At 46.7% G+C, this 16,426-nt stretch overlaps 1 protein-coding gene across 1 annotated transcript in view; it reads right to left on the bottom strand.

The window, feature by feature from the left end:
* Nucleotides 1-2,065: 2,065 nt before the first annotated feature.
* Nucleotides 2,066-16,426, bottom strand: part of LOC140212947 (uncharacterized) — a 35,215-nt gene continuing 20,854 nt past the window's right edge. The window contains exons 2-3 of the mRNA XM_072284051.1: nucleotides 2,424-2,620; nucleotides 2,066-2,249 (exon numbers count right to left, since the gene is read on the bottom strand). Of these exons, the coding sequence (XP_072140152.1) occupies nucleotides 2,066-2,249; nucleotides 2,424-2,620 (381 nt within the window). The remainder of the gene's footprint in view (nucleotides 2,250-2,423; nucleotides 2,621-16,426) is intronic.

The raw sequence follows: 16,426 nt of genomic DNA, 5'->3' as shown, positions 1-16,426 counted from the left end.
AACGTGCGATTGTGATGTCCATTCTCAGCCTGCAGATATCCTGAAAACGTACCGGCCCATTATTATCGGCAACGTCGTAGAGAAGAGCGCGGATCCTAGGCACTTAAAGCCGTCGCGGTGCCGACGCAGTTTCCAAACTTGCCAAGCTACCTGTCCGATTTGCGCAATAGGCCGAAATCGCCGAAGAAGAGGTACAGAGGCGTCAGCCATTCCTTGCCAGCGCTCGGTGAGCGGAGGAGGGTATATACATACAGCACAGAGACCATTAGCCTTACCGAACTTATTGAGAATTGCGCGCCACGGCGGCTGCCGAAAAACTGGACAGTGGCGATCTTGGAAGAACTTACGATGCACCAGCAAGTCGTGTTTTATAACGCAGGAATGCAGGGATGTGTTTGCTTTGTTCTCAAGAGTGTCGTGATGAAAGAGGACCTTGACGTACATAATTTCCGGCGACAGAAAATTTCTGCAGAAATCGCCTCTTGACGTCCCAATCTCTTCAATGAAAGGGGTACAAGAAGTTTTGCAAATCGTGCACGATATGCCTTTCTGCCGTGGATGCACACACAATGACGCTGGCGGTTCCAGCAAAGCTGAAAGAAGTGGCGATAGTTTGTACCACAAGAACTGATCAGTTCTAACCTGTTCGGACAGGGGAGTGCGTAGTATGTATGTTAGCTTGACAAAACTTTAAGGAGGAAAGCTCTCTCAAAAGGACCAAGGAAGTAGGCTCCCGTAGCAACTAGCGTGCTTAGGAAACGACTAATTCGTGCCACAGCGGCCCGAGAATGCAAAAAGGCGGAAGTTAGACGCCTGAGCGTGAACTTAAAGAATGCTTTCACAACAGCCCTTGATGACATCCTGAAAGACCTGCCTGAGGCTCAAAAAATGGCTATTCCCATGGCTGTCATGCAGCAAGCACCGAAATCACCCCGTGGGCTACCCGCCGTGGTTCCTCAGAGGCTATTGTGTTGTGCTGTTGGGCACGAGGTCTGGGGATCAAATCCTGGCCACGGCGGCCGCATTTCGATGGGGGCGAAATGCGAAAACACCCGTGTCCTTAGATGTACGTGCACGTTTAAGAGACCCAGGTGGCCGAAACTTCCAGAGTCCTTCACTATGGCGTGCCTCATAATCAGAAAGTGGTTTTGGCACGCAAAACCCTATAATTTTAACCTCGTGGGCATAGGTACACCAGTGAGTGGCTTATGATTTGCTTACTGCTCAGGCTGACAAGCTCGAAATGCTGCAAAAGCTTGTCAGGAGTGAAGATACTGCCTTTACCAACTGCAACTCGCACAGAGTCCTGTTGCGTGTATCATATCAGCGTGCACTACTGATAACTCACCATCAACGCTGCCTTCGGTAAGATAATGACAAGTTTGTGAGGCCGTGCAGGCTAGATCACAAGCAACAGAACGGGTACTGGGCCGGTATAACGTAAAACTATTCCATTCTGTTTTTATTCCAAATCCGCCATCACCGCTCGCTCACTGGCCAAAATTTTTCAGGCCGCGCCCATTTTGCCTGCCTGTCAAGTGACGTCAAGAATGCTGAGAAACCCACATATGAAAGTGACGTTCCCGCCCCCATTGTGCTTAATTATGCCGAACAAACCCGTCAATATCGTGGATTAATTGCCGACTGCCCCATTCAGTTTGGAATAGAAAATGGCTGCCTTCCTGACTGCGTTGGCGGCGGCGCCTCGTCAGCCCGGGCGCGGGAGGCGGGAGCCCAAGGATGCGTTTGACATGCCAGACGATCTGTTTCCGCGGCAATTACGCCTGAAGAAAGAAACGGTGTGGTGGCTTTACGACGAAGTGGCGGACGAACTCGGAGGCGTGAGGCCCTGTCCTGCTCCTTCTCCAGACCTTTTGCTGACCATTTTGAAGCAGAAGATGGAGCAGCTCTAGATGCTCCGACAGGTTTGGCAGGAAACTCCTGTAAAAATTGATGAGGCTTATGTAGCTCTGAAGGTCCTTGTTCTGGGGCTTAGGCGCTTTGAGCACAGCATCAACTTTGCGGGGAGCCGAGTTTAGCCAGTCTGTTAAATGAAATGTCCCAACTACTCAACGCTGGCGGCCAGGAAAACGCACTTTTCGAGCTTGAGCTTGAGGCGGGCGTCCTGCAGTCGCGCCAGGACGTTGTGCAGGTCCTGCAGGTGGTCTCCGTCGTCGCTGCCAGTAACCAGGATGCCGCTCAAGTGCAGTGCCATGGGCCTCATGCCTCTCAAGAGGTTGTACTTCTCCCTTTTAAATATGGAGGGGGCTGAGGTGACACCAAACGGTAAGCGCGTGTACTGGAAGAACCCCAAACTTGTCGATATTGTGACACACATCCGGGAGGCATCCTCGAGCACCAGCTGCTGGTAAGCATCTCCGAGGTCGAGCTTGGTGAACTTCTGTCCACCGGACAACGCTGACCAGAGATCTTCAATCAGGGGCAACGGGTCCTTCGCGACGGTAGTGACGCGGTTGATGGTAACCTTCATGTCCCCACAGATCCTGGCACAGCCGTCAAGCTTGAGGACTGGGACGATGGGAGTGGCCGATTCAGACGTCTTGACGGGCACCGCGATGTCCTCTTGCTGTAACCGCTGCAGCTCCGGGGTGACCCCGTCCTTCAGGGCGAACGGCAGTGGGCGAGGCTTGAAAAAACGTGGCCGGGCTCCCTCAAATACCCACATGCCAGCCATCATGCCGGCGGATGTCCCACCTCTGGCTGCAACAGGCACTCGAACTCGGTCAGAAGGCTGGGGATGCCTTTCACGGCATGCAGGTTGTCTTCCTTGCAGTCTCGTAGACGAACGCCCAGTGCGTGAATCCCGTTTCAGCCCAGTAGCATCGGTGAAAACCATTTGGTTAAGTAAAGGGGAAGGGTTGCCTGCCTGCCACCAAAACGAACGCTGACCTAGGCCTGACTGTAGACCTGGGAGAGGTGCCCGGAAAGCTGCGCAGCATCACGGAAGGACTTCAGCTTGCTGCCACACGCCCCCGCCACGTACCCTTGCAACGGCTACCCTGGCCGTGGGCTTGTTTGATACCGGGGCTTGAACCAGGCTGCTGCTGCTGCTGTTTGCTGTTCGTCCTTCCCCTTCGGCATACCCGTGCCAGGTGTCCCGCTGTTTGGCCTAGAGTGTGTTGTTTGCCTGGAAGAACACGTGGACTTGTTCCTCGTAAACTGGCCAGGCGGTCCCATATCCCTCGAACGGCTCGAGCCTTCCGTACAGCGGCATGAAGGCAGCAACGGGGGAGGGGGGGGGGCGGTGTTCAGCTACTCGTGGCGGCGTGAGACAATCCGTGGGTACTCGTTGCCAGTGTCCCGATCCTTGAGCTGGTAGCCTTGCATCCCACTTCTGACAACATGTTTCATTCGTGTGTGCAACGAACAGACTGGACAGCTGGGCTGTCAAGAAACAAATCAACTCCTTTATTCTGCGTCGTTATTTATAGCCGAAAGTGGAAAGGGTCAGTAGCAGTGAGGGGCAGGTACATGCACGTGGCAATCGCGCATGTAGATAGCGCAAGCGCTTTCATCAGGTATGATACAGAGGGGGCGTCACATGCTTGTTACAATGCCCTCACAAACTGTTCAATTTTATCCCACAATCTTGATTTTCGCAATTTATATCTGTTTTAGGACGTATATATCGCGAATAAAATTTTATGCTTGACAAGTGCATTCATTTTGCTTTTCCTTTACGTATTACATAACATATTTAGTGCAGTAGTTCCTTCAGAAAAGATATCTGGCGCAACCTACAAATCTCGTATTGTCCCCATGACAGGGAAAGGTTATTAGGCCAATTAAACAAAACGCCATCTTTTTTTCGCGTCGTAACAGTTTATTATCCATATGTGTTGTCCAGTTAAGGTGTGAAGTTAACGTTAGACTTAAATACCTATATTCCTGCACTTCTTGGACGTCGTTATTCTATCCGCAGTACACAAAACGAAGTCGAATAATTTTATTTGTTATGTATGTACATATGTAGCGCTTTCTCGTATTTATTCACCATTCCCTATGGATTGCACCAGTTTGCCCGATTATTTATCGTCTCATTCATAAGAATTTCATCAGCGACAGTTTCGATTGGGGTGCAGATAATTCAGTAATATTAAATAATTTCGAAGAAACTGACTATTCAGCAATCTCAAATATCTCATTATAATATATAATAAATAACTCAGATCCCAATACAGACCCCTGTGGAACACCTGAGCATATATCTAGGAATGCGGAAGAGGATCCGTCGACGTCATCATACTGTTCATGGGAAGAAACATACATAATGTCCCAGTTTATTATTTCAGATTGTAAGCCTACTGCCCTCATTTTGAATAATAACTTCGTGTGTACCACCCTTTCGAACGCTTTAGAGAAGTATAGTAGAATTACATCAATTTGGTCACCCTCATCAAGCACCTTGGCGAATTCATTAAGTGTTATTGTGCTTTAGTCTAGTACCCTTGATGACCCGATGCCATGTTGGGATCATGTTGGGATACACGTGCTTGCTGTAGAAAGTCGTTTATATTTTTTAGTAATATATGCTCAAGCATGTTACATGAACTAGAGGGACGATAGTTGTTTACCTCTAATGGTGAGCCCCTAAGAAAAGGCACAACTCTTGGGACATGCAAGAAATCAGGTAGCGAAGCAGAATCAATTCATTTCTTGAAAATTATTATTGAAAACTGACCCATTAGATTAGAACATCTTTTTAGGAGCCCGTTAAGAAAATTGTCCGGACAAGGTGACTTCTCAACACCTAAGCGTAAAAGTAGTTTTGTAACACATTCGACAAAAAAGTACATATTAATGTCATTTCTGTTGGATACTTCACCACATGAGTATGAATTCGACAATACACTTTCGAAAAAACAGGTAAACGAAGAGCTAATTTCTAGTTATCTATTATAAAATTTGATTTAAAAAATTGATTAACCTTCCGTGAATGTTGCTGCAACAAAAAATTGCAAAATTTGGCTGGGTGCTCTACTACAAAGATTCGTGGTAAAATTGCGCTCTCTTGATTCTTGCAACATAAATTCCAAATCTCTTAATAAATTTGGCATACGCTCCCCGTCGCTTTATTGTTGTCGATGATGCTTAATTATGTGTTTTCACTGAATATTTTTTCTCGTTATCTATATATTATGTAGGCCTACAGTTTTTAAATTGCCAGGGACAAAATTACGGACGCAATAATGACAGCAACCTTACATTTCGACTACAATTTGTTAACATCCTCATCGGAAAAACAAAGAGCTGTGTCATCAAATAAAGTACAGTTTTGTGGCATCAGCTATGGCTTATTTTTTAATATTGATGCATCGATAGTATGAATGAGACTTATACTTGAGAACACAGGTTAAAAAGATATATTATGGCCCGAAATACTCTGAAGAACTTGTGTTGACGCGGGCGACCCATTTCCCTCTTCCGACGATGTGATGCCGATTGGCGTTTCACGTACCTTCCATCCAGCGCCTAGTCACTTCAGCAGCAGAGGCGCCACAGGCGGCTTTGTAGCAGGCTATGGCGAAGCTGTATACAGGAGCTGTCACAGCGTGTTTACAGGAGGTAATCAGAGGCCTTTATTGGGAAGAATTGGGGTTAAGAGTTAATGGAGAATACCTTAGTATGTTGTGATTCGCTGATGATATTGCCTTGCTTAGTAACTCATGGGACCAATTCCAATGCATGCTCACTGACCTGGAGAGGCAACGCAGAATGGTGGGTCTAAAAATTAATCTGCAGAAAACTAAAGTAATGTTTAATAGTCTCGGAAGAGAACCGCAGTTTACGATAGGTGGCGAGGCACTGGAAGTGGTAAGGCAATACATCTACTTAGGGCTGGTAGTGACTGCGGATCCGGATCATGAGGCTGAAATAACCAGAAGAATAAGAATGGGCTGGGGTGCCTTTGGCAGGCATTCTCAGATGATGAACAGCAGCTTGCCATTATCCTTCAAGAGAAAAGTCTATAACAGCTGTGTCCTACCGGTACTCACGTACGGAGCAGAAACCTGGAGGCTCACGAAAAGGGTTCGACTTAAATTGAGAACGACGCAACGAGCTATGGAAAGAAGGATGATGGGTTAAGAAGGGATAAGAAGAAGGGATAAATCAGAAGGGATAAGAAAAGAGCAGATTGTGTGAGAGAACAAACGCGAGTTAATGACATCTTAGTTGAAATAAAAAAAAAGGAATGGGCATGGCCAGGACCTGTAATGAGGAGGGAACATAACCGATGGTCATTAACGGCTACGGACTGGATTCTAAGGGAAGGGAAGCGTAGCAGGGGCTGGCAGAAAGTTAGATGGCTGGATTAGATTCAGAAGTTGCAAGGACATGGCCACAATTAGTACATGACCGGGCTAGTCGGAGAAGTATGGGAGAGACCTTTGCCCTGCAGTGGGCGTAACCAGACTGATGGTGATGATGAGATGATGGTGGCGAAGTTCCGAGTTACGACACGCTACAGCGTCACAGGAGAATTCCACCACGATAAGCTCTTGGCCGTTAAAAGGTAAATTAAACGAATAATTTCATGGCTTGAAGTGTCGAACCACGGAACTCTCTTGTGATGATTATTTTCAGCTCCTGTCCCATGTGAACATGCGCCGTAGTGTTTCTTACTTAAATGTAAGTTAACGTACATATATTATTGATACATAAATTATTTTGGTTTTTCTCCCTGATGATGTTCACCGGCGTAGACAATTCACGTGAAGCGACGTGCCTTGCATATATACCAGAGGAAATTTTCTACGTTGTTCACGCAAAGCAAACAGTACATACAAATTCTGGTTGCTCATCAATAAAATGTCGGTTGGGTGTTAACGCTTGTGCTTGTCTCGCCTCCTGTCACCGCTCCTTAGTTTGTGCGAAAAAGCTTGAAGTCCTTGATTTGCTTAACGTGACTGTGAACTATCCCACCTCTGTTGCATTATTGTAGAGCACGCGCTGATATTTATGTTTGGCCTATTTTACCTGGATCACACTGATCGAACGAATGAAGCCGACCTTCATGCCCTCAAGTAGTACAGCTGCACACTTGAAAAGCGCGCAGTTAAAGACGGCAGGAGCATTAGGAGACTGACAATGCCAAGTGTAGACTCACAACTGATATATTGAAATGAAACCTAACAAATATATTGGCTTACAGTGAGCCTGATAAAATTTGAAAACAAGGACGCAGAGCGGCGGACACTGTGATTGTTTGTCGCCCTTACTACACGTGCTAGATACGCGAATTTTTTTGTAAGTGATAATCATGCCCGACTGAGGCATGTTTCTTCAAATGCATGAAATGCTTCAATACTTTCCTCCCTCTTTTTCTTTGTTTGTCCCTGAAAATAATTTCAGCGTCTTCGGAGAACTTTCTTCTGCCAAATCCTAAGAAGTTCTACGCTAGGCGCGAATAGAGCGCCGCTCTTTGAAATTGCACATTCTCTCTGAGTCTCATATGTACACAGTGACCGCTTTGGCCGGTGTTCCATTTTCGAGAACTCCGTGGCTATTGATAATGTGCAGAAATTTCTGTCCGCCGCTCACGTTTCCTACGTGCTTTCAACCTTTTGTCGAGCAAGGTGCAAATATTCTAGATAACTTGAAGCCCAGGAACTTCTCTTTGCACCAATATCTTCTCTACACACAAGAACCCAGGTTCTTCAATCTGTGGGGTAATTTATGTACATACATAATTAGTTTGTTCTTCCCGAGATTGCCTTGGTCGTCTTCCCGTTTGATATTTCCGCTCGCTCCAGCATCAGCATTCCCAGCAGATCTCAATCCGTGGCACCCAGTATTAATTATGACCCGCCAATGGTTGCTTAGTAGCTTTGGCGTGGCGCCGCAAAGCACGAAGTCACGGGATCAAATCCCGGCAGCGACGGCCACATTTCGATGAGAGTGAACATCCGTGTTCGGAGCATTGGCTGCACGTTAAAAAATCCCAAGTGGTTAAAATTAATACGAAGTCCCCCACTAGAGCGCACATCAAATCAGATCGTAGTTCTGGCACGTAAAGGCCCAGAATTTATTTCATATTTTGGTTCATTATGCCGTCAATTTAACCTAAGAGTTTTAAGAGAGAAGACCTGAGAGAAGAAAACATCCAGGTGCTTCATATCATAATACTTGGAGATAAATGCGTCACTTAACCGTCATTGCCGCTAGCAGACAACGAAGTTGAGGTCCTGCGCAGCCGCTGTGGAATGAGTGAATAAAACTCGTGGCATTCGTTGCTTTGGTTTCTTTTACGCAAAATTGACCTAATGGTATATGCAGGAAAGGCTGCCACATTTTGTCAGGCCTTGTTTCATTAAGTCGGTTGGGAGTTCAGGCTCGTCCTTGCCGTTCTTGTCTTGCACTTTCTAACTTCAAATGCGCAGTTGTTAAGAGGCGCCTAGAGCGATGTTATGAGAAAGCCTCCTCTCTTCGAGATTGGATGTGATGTCCTTTCGTGTCCCGAAAACATCGCCTGGAAATCCCTAGCGCCGACTGATCAGATGCACTGTATTGTCACAGCCATCATGCTTCCCGAGGGCTCTGAAAACTCTCTAACGGCGGTGACGAACTCAGAGAGTTACTACAGCCCTCCTTTCACACATTTGAAAAGAAAGCAGGTTCAGATACCGACACAAAGTTATAGAAGGGCCGCGGATTCGGCGAGTTGGTGTTGCATGGTAACTATAAAATTCCAACAGCGCTAAACGACAGGACCAGAATGAGGAGGAGACAAACACGGCGCTGATTGTCTCCTCAATGATTGTCGCCGTGTTTGTCTCCTCCTCATTCTGGTCCTGTCGTTTAGCGCTGTTTGAATTTTAGAGTTACAAAGTTATACAGTGCCCTTTTTATTGGAGAAAGAACGCATCGACATCTCACCCGAATGTCCTTATATTATTAGCAGGAGAGTTTGGAAACAAGTATTTTTCGGCTACTCAAAATAGCTTTGCCAAATGGTACATATCAATGTTAGGATGGATGAAAGAAACGTGCAACATAAAAATTGTAAAGGAAGTTGTAAATTAATGTAGAATCTCGCTGACGTGCTGTTACGGTAAATATATTGCAAGTACAGTGCAAATCGCAAACGCTCGCCTTTTCGCAGTAGATAATGATAGTTTTTAAGGTTGATGCTAAAGAAGAGTAAAATTGGAGCAGGGTTATAAGATTAGAAAAATATCAGGAGCTAATTTTGAGTTAGCAGACGATGTACAACGCACAGGAAAATGCATAACGATCAATGAGGATTATTTCAGGCCTACTTCGATGAAGCTTTCAAATTTTGCACATATGTATGACCTTGAAATATTTCATGCAGACCACACCACGGCACCTCCGTGGTTCTCTGCTTTTACTGCACAGTTGTTGGCCATGGCAAGCATACTTTTTTTTCTTCCCATATGTGCGGCTATCTGGCCCAGAGTGCGCAATTCATCGTTTACTTTTTATGCAGCATTCTCAGTGCAGTGCAATGAAGGGTGAACAATATCTTTTGATACCAAGATACATGACACCGCAGTTTCAGTTCTCCCGGCCCCATGCCAAAAATGCTTAAAATGCAGAAGCTAGACACAATCTGTGCATTATTATTTCCAATGAACGGCTGGCCCTTAGCGTATTGTTCAATTGTATTTTTGGAGGAAGGCGAAATAACATATGCGTCGATATGCAGTGCAAGAAATGGAGGTTAAACTTTTCTGAAGCAAAAAATTGCGTAAAAAATTGTGCCTTAGGCTACTCGATGCAGGAAGCACTTCAAATGTAGCACCTAACCACCACCTTCGTAATAATGTTTAGATAGAACGGCTTGCCGCTATTAAAACAGTAAATTGTGCTTTCATATACATATGAAATATATGTGAAGCGTGGCAGATGGAGCATAACAAAAAGTGCTCAATTTTTTCTGGTTCCAGAGAAAAGCATGGCAATTTGTTACTCAGCGTGTTCTATGGAAAAACAGTTCATGCCGTAACTAGGCCTTGTCTGTGTATTACGGTTTTGACAGATAGGCCGGCCATTGCTGCCATGCTAAATTGTAATTAAAGTTATTCACCTATGTAATAACGTATATGATGTAGATGAAGAATTATGGGAATGTAGTTGAACTCACACTGCTAGACTATACATAGGTCCAACTTCATATGAAAGTTCAGCAAAATAATTACAGCCACCATTCATGAAAAATTGGTAAAACTGGAGCTAAAGTTGGTAACCAATCGATTAACAAACTGTGTCATTACTCAGACTGGGAAGCGTAAGCTGTGGCAATTGCTACTGACTGAGAGCCATCAAATAACAATATATTTTAAGGTAAACTTAGCTCCAAAATATAAGCCTGCGCATACACGAAATACAAAACATAAATTAGATCGAAACAAAAATGCAGGATTGCCAAACTTACGGATACCAAGCGATAAAAAAATTTATTAATGCTATGGAAATGCTCGCTTGACATCTGCCGAAATTATAACTTGGCAGTTTAGTGGACAAGGCGGTCAACCTGTCATTGCAGATTCGCCAGTTATCTACATTAGGGACGCTATAACGTAAAGCTATTCCAAACTTTTCCATTCCAATTGCGCAATCAGCCCTCCGCAATTGGTCAAAGCATTTTGGGGGCCACCCCCACTTCGCCTGTCAGTCACGTCATGTCACGCAAACTGCGATAGCTCCCCTTCTGCATGACGTGTACACTCTCATAATGCATGATTCGACTGAACAAAAAGAAAAATAGTTATTTCTGATTCGACGCCTTTTCGCCATTAGCCCCCAGCTATTGGTCAATAGACCAATAGCTGGGGGCCCCACTTCATCTGCCTGTGAAGCGACGTCAGAAAACCACGACAACTCAACGCGTCAAATTTACGTGTATGCGTTAAAGATGCATTAATATGCCGCACAAAAGTGAATTTTTCTCCTGAATAGCGGCACGCTGCCCCATTCCGAGAAGAATAAAAGATAGCTGCCGTCGATCGCTCAGGCACTGGCTACTGGCACCTGCAAGAGAACTTTGGTTTATTTGCATACAATGAACCTTTTTGCGAGGCCGTGTAACGTTTTCGAGCACTTTCGGCACGTCTACGACCCCGCTCAGCCAACCTTTCTTCACTGAGTATCCTATTTAGCGGCATCTTTAAACTTCCGTTGCGTGCTGCCGCGATTTTCGACTAGCCACCTCAAGCTAACTAAGGGAAAACGGACCAATCGCAGACGCCGGCGCCACCCTCTTCATCCGGTTATCGATTTTCAATGTACTGGCTCTGCCCCATCGCATCCCTCTCCACTTGAGCGTGCTCCTCGCTTCTTATCAGCCGATTAGATAAGACAAGCAGCTCAGTGTATTCAATGTTATTAGTTTTTAAAGCAAGCAAAAGTAACCACCTATAAACGTAGAGAGTGTTTCATTGGTCTGTTAGACAACCCTGCGGGTCACCGCCCGGTGCTTGCGTCGGCGGTTACGCAAGTTTGACGTCAGGAGATTGGAATAAAAATATATTGGAATAGTTTCACGTGATAGGGCCACAGGTCTCCGGCATACAATATGCAGTCAGTGATGGAGAAGGCCTTGATGGCTGGCGAGTTGTCAATTTGTAGACGCCTGAGCGCTTCCATGGAGACAGTAAAAATTACGGGATAAGTCGCACGATGGATGGGCGGAACATGTTGTAGGGCTTTTACCACCGCCTTATACTCAGCGTGGCCAGAGTCATCTATCCTTTCTGTGGGAGTCATTACCCTATGTATATGGTAGCTTGCAACTACAATGGCTGCACCTGTGTTTGTTACAATTTCGATTTAGGTTGCGCGTTACGTTACACTAGGCGACTGAGCTCTACCGCCTCCTTGACGCAACAAACTGTTGGCCAGGTGATCACCGGAAGACGCTGACATGAGTGGTTCGGACAGTGGCGATGTTCGCGATGACGAAAGCATTCGGCCAAGGCAAGCTGGATACTGGACACCTCATCGAGAAACACGCACACTCTGAGGCAAAGCAAATGATGAAGTCGAAGACTGGTTGACACAGTACCAGAGGATGAGCCACCACAGTCAATGAAACGCGTCTGCGCAGCTCTCCAATGTTCTCTTTTGTTGCCGGAACGGCCCTTGGGTGGTTAGAGAATACCGAGGGCTTGCCCACAACTTGGGACAGCTTAGTCGAAAAGAAGAAGAAATGCTTTGGTTATTTGCTTTCGAAAAAGAAAAGGGCTGAACAGGCACTTTCACGACAACCACAGTTACCGGGAGTCACGTCTATTACGTATATCAAGAAAATTGTGAAGCTTTGCGGAATTGTGAATACAAACATATTAGACACCTACTCAAAGGAATTGCCAAAGATCTGTACAGTATTTTTATTTTTAAGAAAGACATCACTACTCCGTCCGACATAAGGCGTCAGTGTCGTACATTTGAGGCTGTTACAACACGCCGCATTCTTCTAAAGTTTGGCGAGCTGTACTACGCCAGCAACATATCAACTGTGGGCGTATCTCACTCTCTAAGGAACTTTATGTTTTATTACGGCGATTTATCAGCGATGAACTGTCTAATTTTCAAGGCACAGATGTCAAGCGGTGGTGGACACTGCTTGGAGGCAAGGGAGGCCCGGCCACTACCTGTGTACAGCAACCGCCTCATCTACGACAACACCCATGCCCAGAGCACCATGATCCAGCCACAATGTACGAATTTTCAACATTGAGAAGACAGGCAGCCTCGACGTGGGTCCCCCGTCTACAACACGCCTTGGAAATTTGTGCAAAACTTCAATGAAAATCGCAGCACACCTGTGCGCAATAGCTGCGGGGCTCAGGCACATCGCAAGGGATTGCCGCCGTCGCCTGCAGCATGCTCCGCCAGATCGCGAATATCCGCCTCGCATGCAAAGAGCTGCATCCTGGCCACCATTTACACCTCTTCGCCAGCCACCTCGAGAATACGCGTACACGCCAAGGAATGACATCCCACAGCCACAGCCGGGAAACTAGCTGGTGCGACCGAAGGAGGTGAAGTCGCGAGACGGCCAGTTTTTCAAATGCTTCCGCCTGTAGTCATTTTAAAAAGCAAAGTGTGTGTTTGTGTGTGTGATGTAGATAGAGTGGCTCCTGTAGATACTGCTGCTTCCGTGTCTGTGACGTGTCTTTCAAGAATCTCCTGAATTTAGAACTGATGTTTGCTTGGAACCGAAATACCACGTTTCAAGGAGTTGGCGGTGATCTCTTACGTCCTAAGGGAGTACTTTTCCGTTGTGATAACCGTCGGTTGAAAGACATTCGGGAACTGGGATTTACTGGGTTAGCGCGCCCCGCGCATGACGATATTCTTGATATTGACTTTTTTACGGGAGTCTGGAGCAACATTAGACTGCAGGGCTGGCGAAATTTCACTCGGCAGCGATGTCAGACCACCGACTGTTGACGACATTCCATCGTTTCGTCAACAAGTATTTGGTATGTACCCCGATGTATGTCTGCCCGCGCAGACGGCAATGTTCATCCCATGACCATGTCACACGTCTGTGCCGATTTATGTTATGGAATAATTAAACAAGAATATTGAATCATTAAACAAAAATACGTCAACACTACAAAGAAGGCTGTACGTGTGCCTAGGTCACTTATCGAAGTCGTAGAATGTTGTGCTCACGTGTGACGGGGACGTGTCCTCCGAGTCGGTTATCTTGCCTGTCGGACTGAAGGTAGCATGCTTTGAAAATGGTGGTGTTGAGAACATTTGCGCTTTTGCTATTTCTACGAATGCAAGCTCGTCACTCAGTGAACCTTCTTCAAAATTTAAGAGCATGATTATTAAAGCGCTCCCCTCTTCCCACCAACAAGTGCTCCAGAGCTCCTTGCCCGCTATGCTTCAGTGTTTGACTTTGCACAGGAGCGTCCCCATTCACCACCGCCCTCTCGCGTAAACCGTCGCATCAGTATTGTGACAGCGTAATATCACAGCGAAAGCGACGCACCCGCCAAAAAAGGAGAAGACTACCTTCATAACGCCGAATGGCGTCTGTGTTTGTGTATGTATCCGGCGACATTCAAACCATTCATGGACACGATCCTACACAGACTTCGATGGGAAATATGCACGTGTTACCTGGACAACATTTTCATTTACGGCAACCCATTTCACGCGCACTACCAACGACTCGAAGTTGACCTGGGCTGCTTCTAAACTCCAAAATGTGCCACTTCGGCGAGTGTGAAACACTTGGGCTTCGACGTCGACAAAGAAGGTATCTGCCGAGACTTTGATCCCTTTAATCCCGTGGGAATGACACACACAAACAAGTGTGGTTGTATAGAACTGAACGCAAGTATTCTGAGTGCAAGTATTCTACTGCCTGGAAGCTCAGTAATTCATCGTGGGGTAAGATGCGCTGACATCCATCCGTTCAGCATGCCAACTTGTTTTGTGCCCGGTTGTAGCAGTGGGCACAGGACAAATAGAGAAAAACGACACTTTGTCGCCCCTCCACGTGACACCGAGCTTTTTCAAAAGTGGGTGAGAGCCATTCGCCGCGCAGCCAAGCTGCTTGGGAAAACGTGTGATTGTGATGTCCATTTTCATCCTGCAGATATCCTGAAAACGTACCAACACATTATCGACGGTAACGTCGTAGAGAAGAGCGCGGATCGTAGGCACTTAAACCCGATGCGGTGCCGACGCAGTTTCCAAACTTGCCAAGCTACCTGTCCGACTTACGCAATAGGCGGAAATCACCGAAGAGGTACAAAGGCGTCAGCCATTCCTTGCCAGTGCTCTGTGAGCCCACTGGAATGCACGCGGAGGAGGGTATACATACAGCACAGAGACCATTAGCCTTACTGACCTTATTGAGAATTGCGCGCCACGGCGGCTGCCGAAAAACTGGACCGTGGCGATCTTGGAAGAACTGCCGATGCACCAGCAAGTCGTGTTTTATAACGCATGAATGGAGGGATGTGTTTGCTTCGTTCTCAAGAGTGTTGTGATGAAAGAGGACTTGACGTACATAATTTCCGGCAGCGGAAACTTTCTGCCGAAATCGCCTCTTGACGTCCCAATCTCTTCAATGAAAGGGGTACAAGAAGTTTTGCAAATCGTGCACGACATGCCTTTCTGCCGTGGATGCACACACAATGACGCTGGTGGTTCCAGCAAAGCTGAAAGAAGTGGCGATTGTTTGTACCACAAGAACTGGTCAGTTCGAACCAGCGCGAACCGGGGAGTGTGTAGTATGTGTGTTAGCAAGACAAAAATTTTAAGGACGAAAGATCTCCCCAAAGGACCAAGGAAGAAGGTTCCCGTAGCAACTAGCGTGCTTAGGAAACGACTAATTCGTGCCACAGCGGTCCGAGAATGCAAAAATGCCGGAGTAGGACGCCTGAGCGTGAACTTGAAGAATACTTTCACAGCAGCTCTTGATGACATCCTGAAAGACCTGCCTGAGGCTCAAAAAGTGGCTATTCGCATGGCTGTCATGCAGCAAGCAGCGAAATCACCCCGTGGGCTACCCGCCATGGTTGCTCAGTGGCTATGGTATTCGGCTGCTGGGCACGAGGTCGCGGTATGCAATCCCGGCCACAGCGGCCGCATTTAGATGGGGGTGAAATGCGAGAACGCTCGTGTACTTAGATGTAGGTGCATGTTAAAGAAGCCCAGGTGGTCGAAATTTCCGGAGTCCTCCACTACGGCGTGCCTTATAATCAGAGAGTGGTTTTGGCATGTAAAACCGTATAATTTTTAACCCCGTGGGCATATGTACAGCAGTGAGGGGCTTATATGATTAGCTTACTGCTCGGACTGACGAGCCCGAAATGCTACAAAACCTTGTCAGGAATGAAGATACTGCATTTACCAACTGCAACTCGCACAAAGTCGTGTTGCTTGTTTCATATCAGCGTGCATTACTGATAGCTCATCATCAGCGCTGTCTTCGGAAAGGTAATGACAAGTTTGTGAGGCCGTGAAGCCTAAAGCACAAGCAACAGAACGGGCTCTGGTAAGTATTTCCGCTCAGTACAAGCGTACGCAAATGTGACAGCTGCCATAATAAACGCAGCCTTAGAAAACAACATACCTCGGCGAAAGCTAGGAGATATGAATGTGCACATGCATTTACTGCTGCAAGAGCAGCGCTAAAATTATTTAATGGAATAATAAATAAGACATAACAGTTGAATATCTCCAGAGAGAAAACGATTAAACGCGCTATGCTTACCGGCACTCGGGGCAAGTGCACCTGCGGCGCGCTAGCAGACGTCGCCCCCTCCATCGCTCAACCTTCGACCATAGCGCCGCGGTGGCAGGAATTGCAGTGGGCCGCCTGCTGCCTATGGGTGCGCCGCGGTGTTTGGAAACTAAGTGCATTTAAAAACGTTGGGCTCGTGGACGCTGAATCCATCGCTGCTAAGAA

The sequence above is a fragment of the Dermacentor andersoni genome, chromosome 8, assembly GCF_023375885.2.
Source record: "Dermacentor andersoni chromosome 8, qqDerAnde1_hic_scaffold, whole genome shotgun sequence".
Lineage (NCBI taxonomy): Eukaryota > Metazoa > Arthropoda > Arachnida > Ixodida > Ixodidae > Dermacentor > Dermacentor andersoni.
The sequence above is the reverse complement of the archived record's forward strand: the minus strand, read 5'-3'. Positions and strand labels throughout refer to the sequence as shown.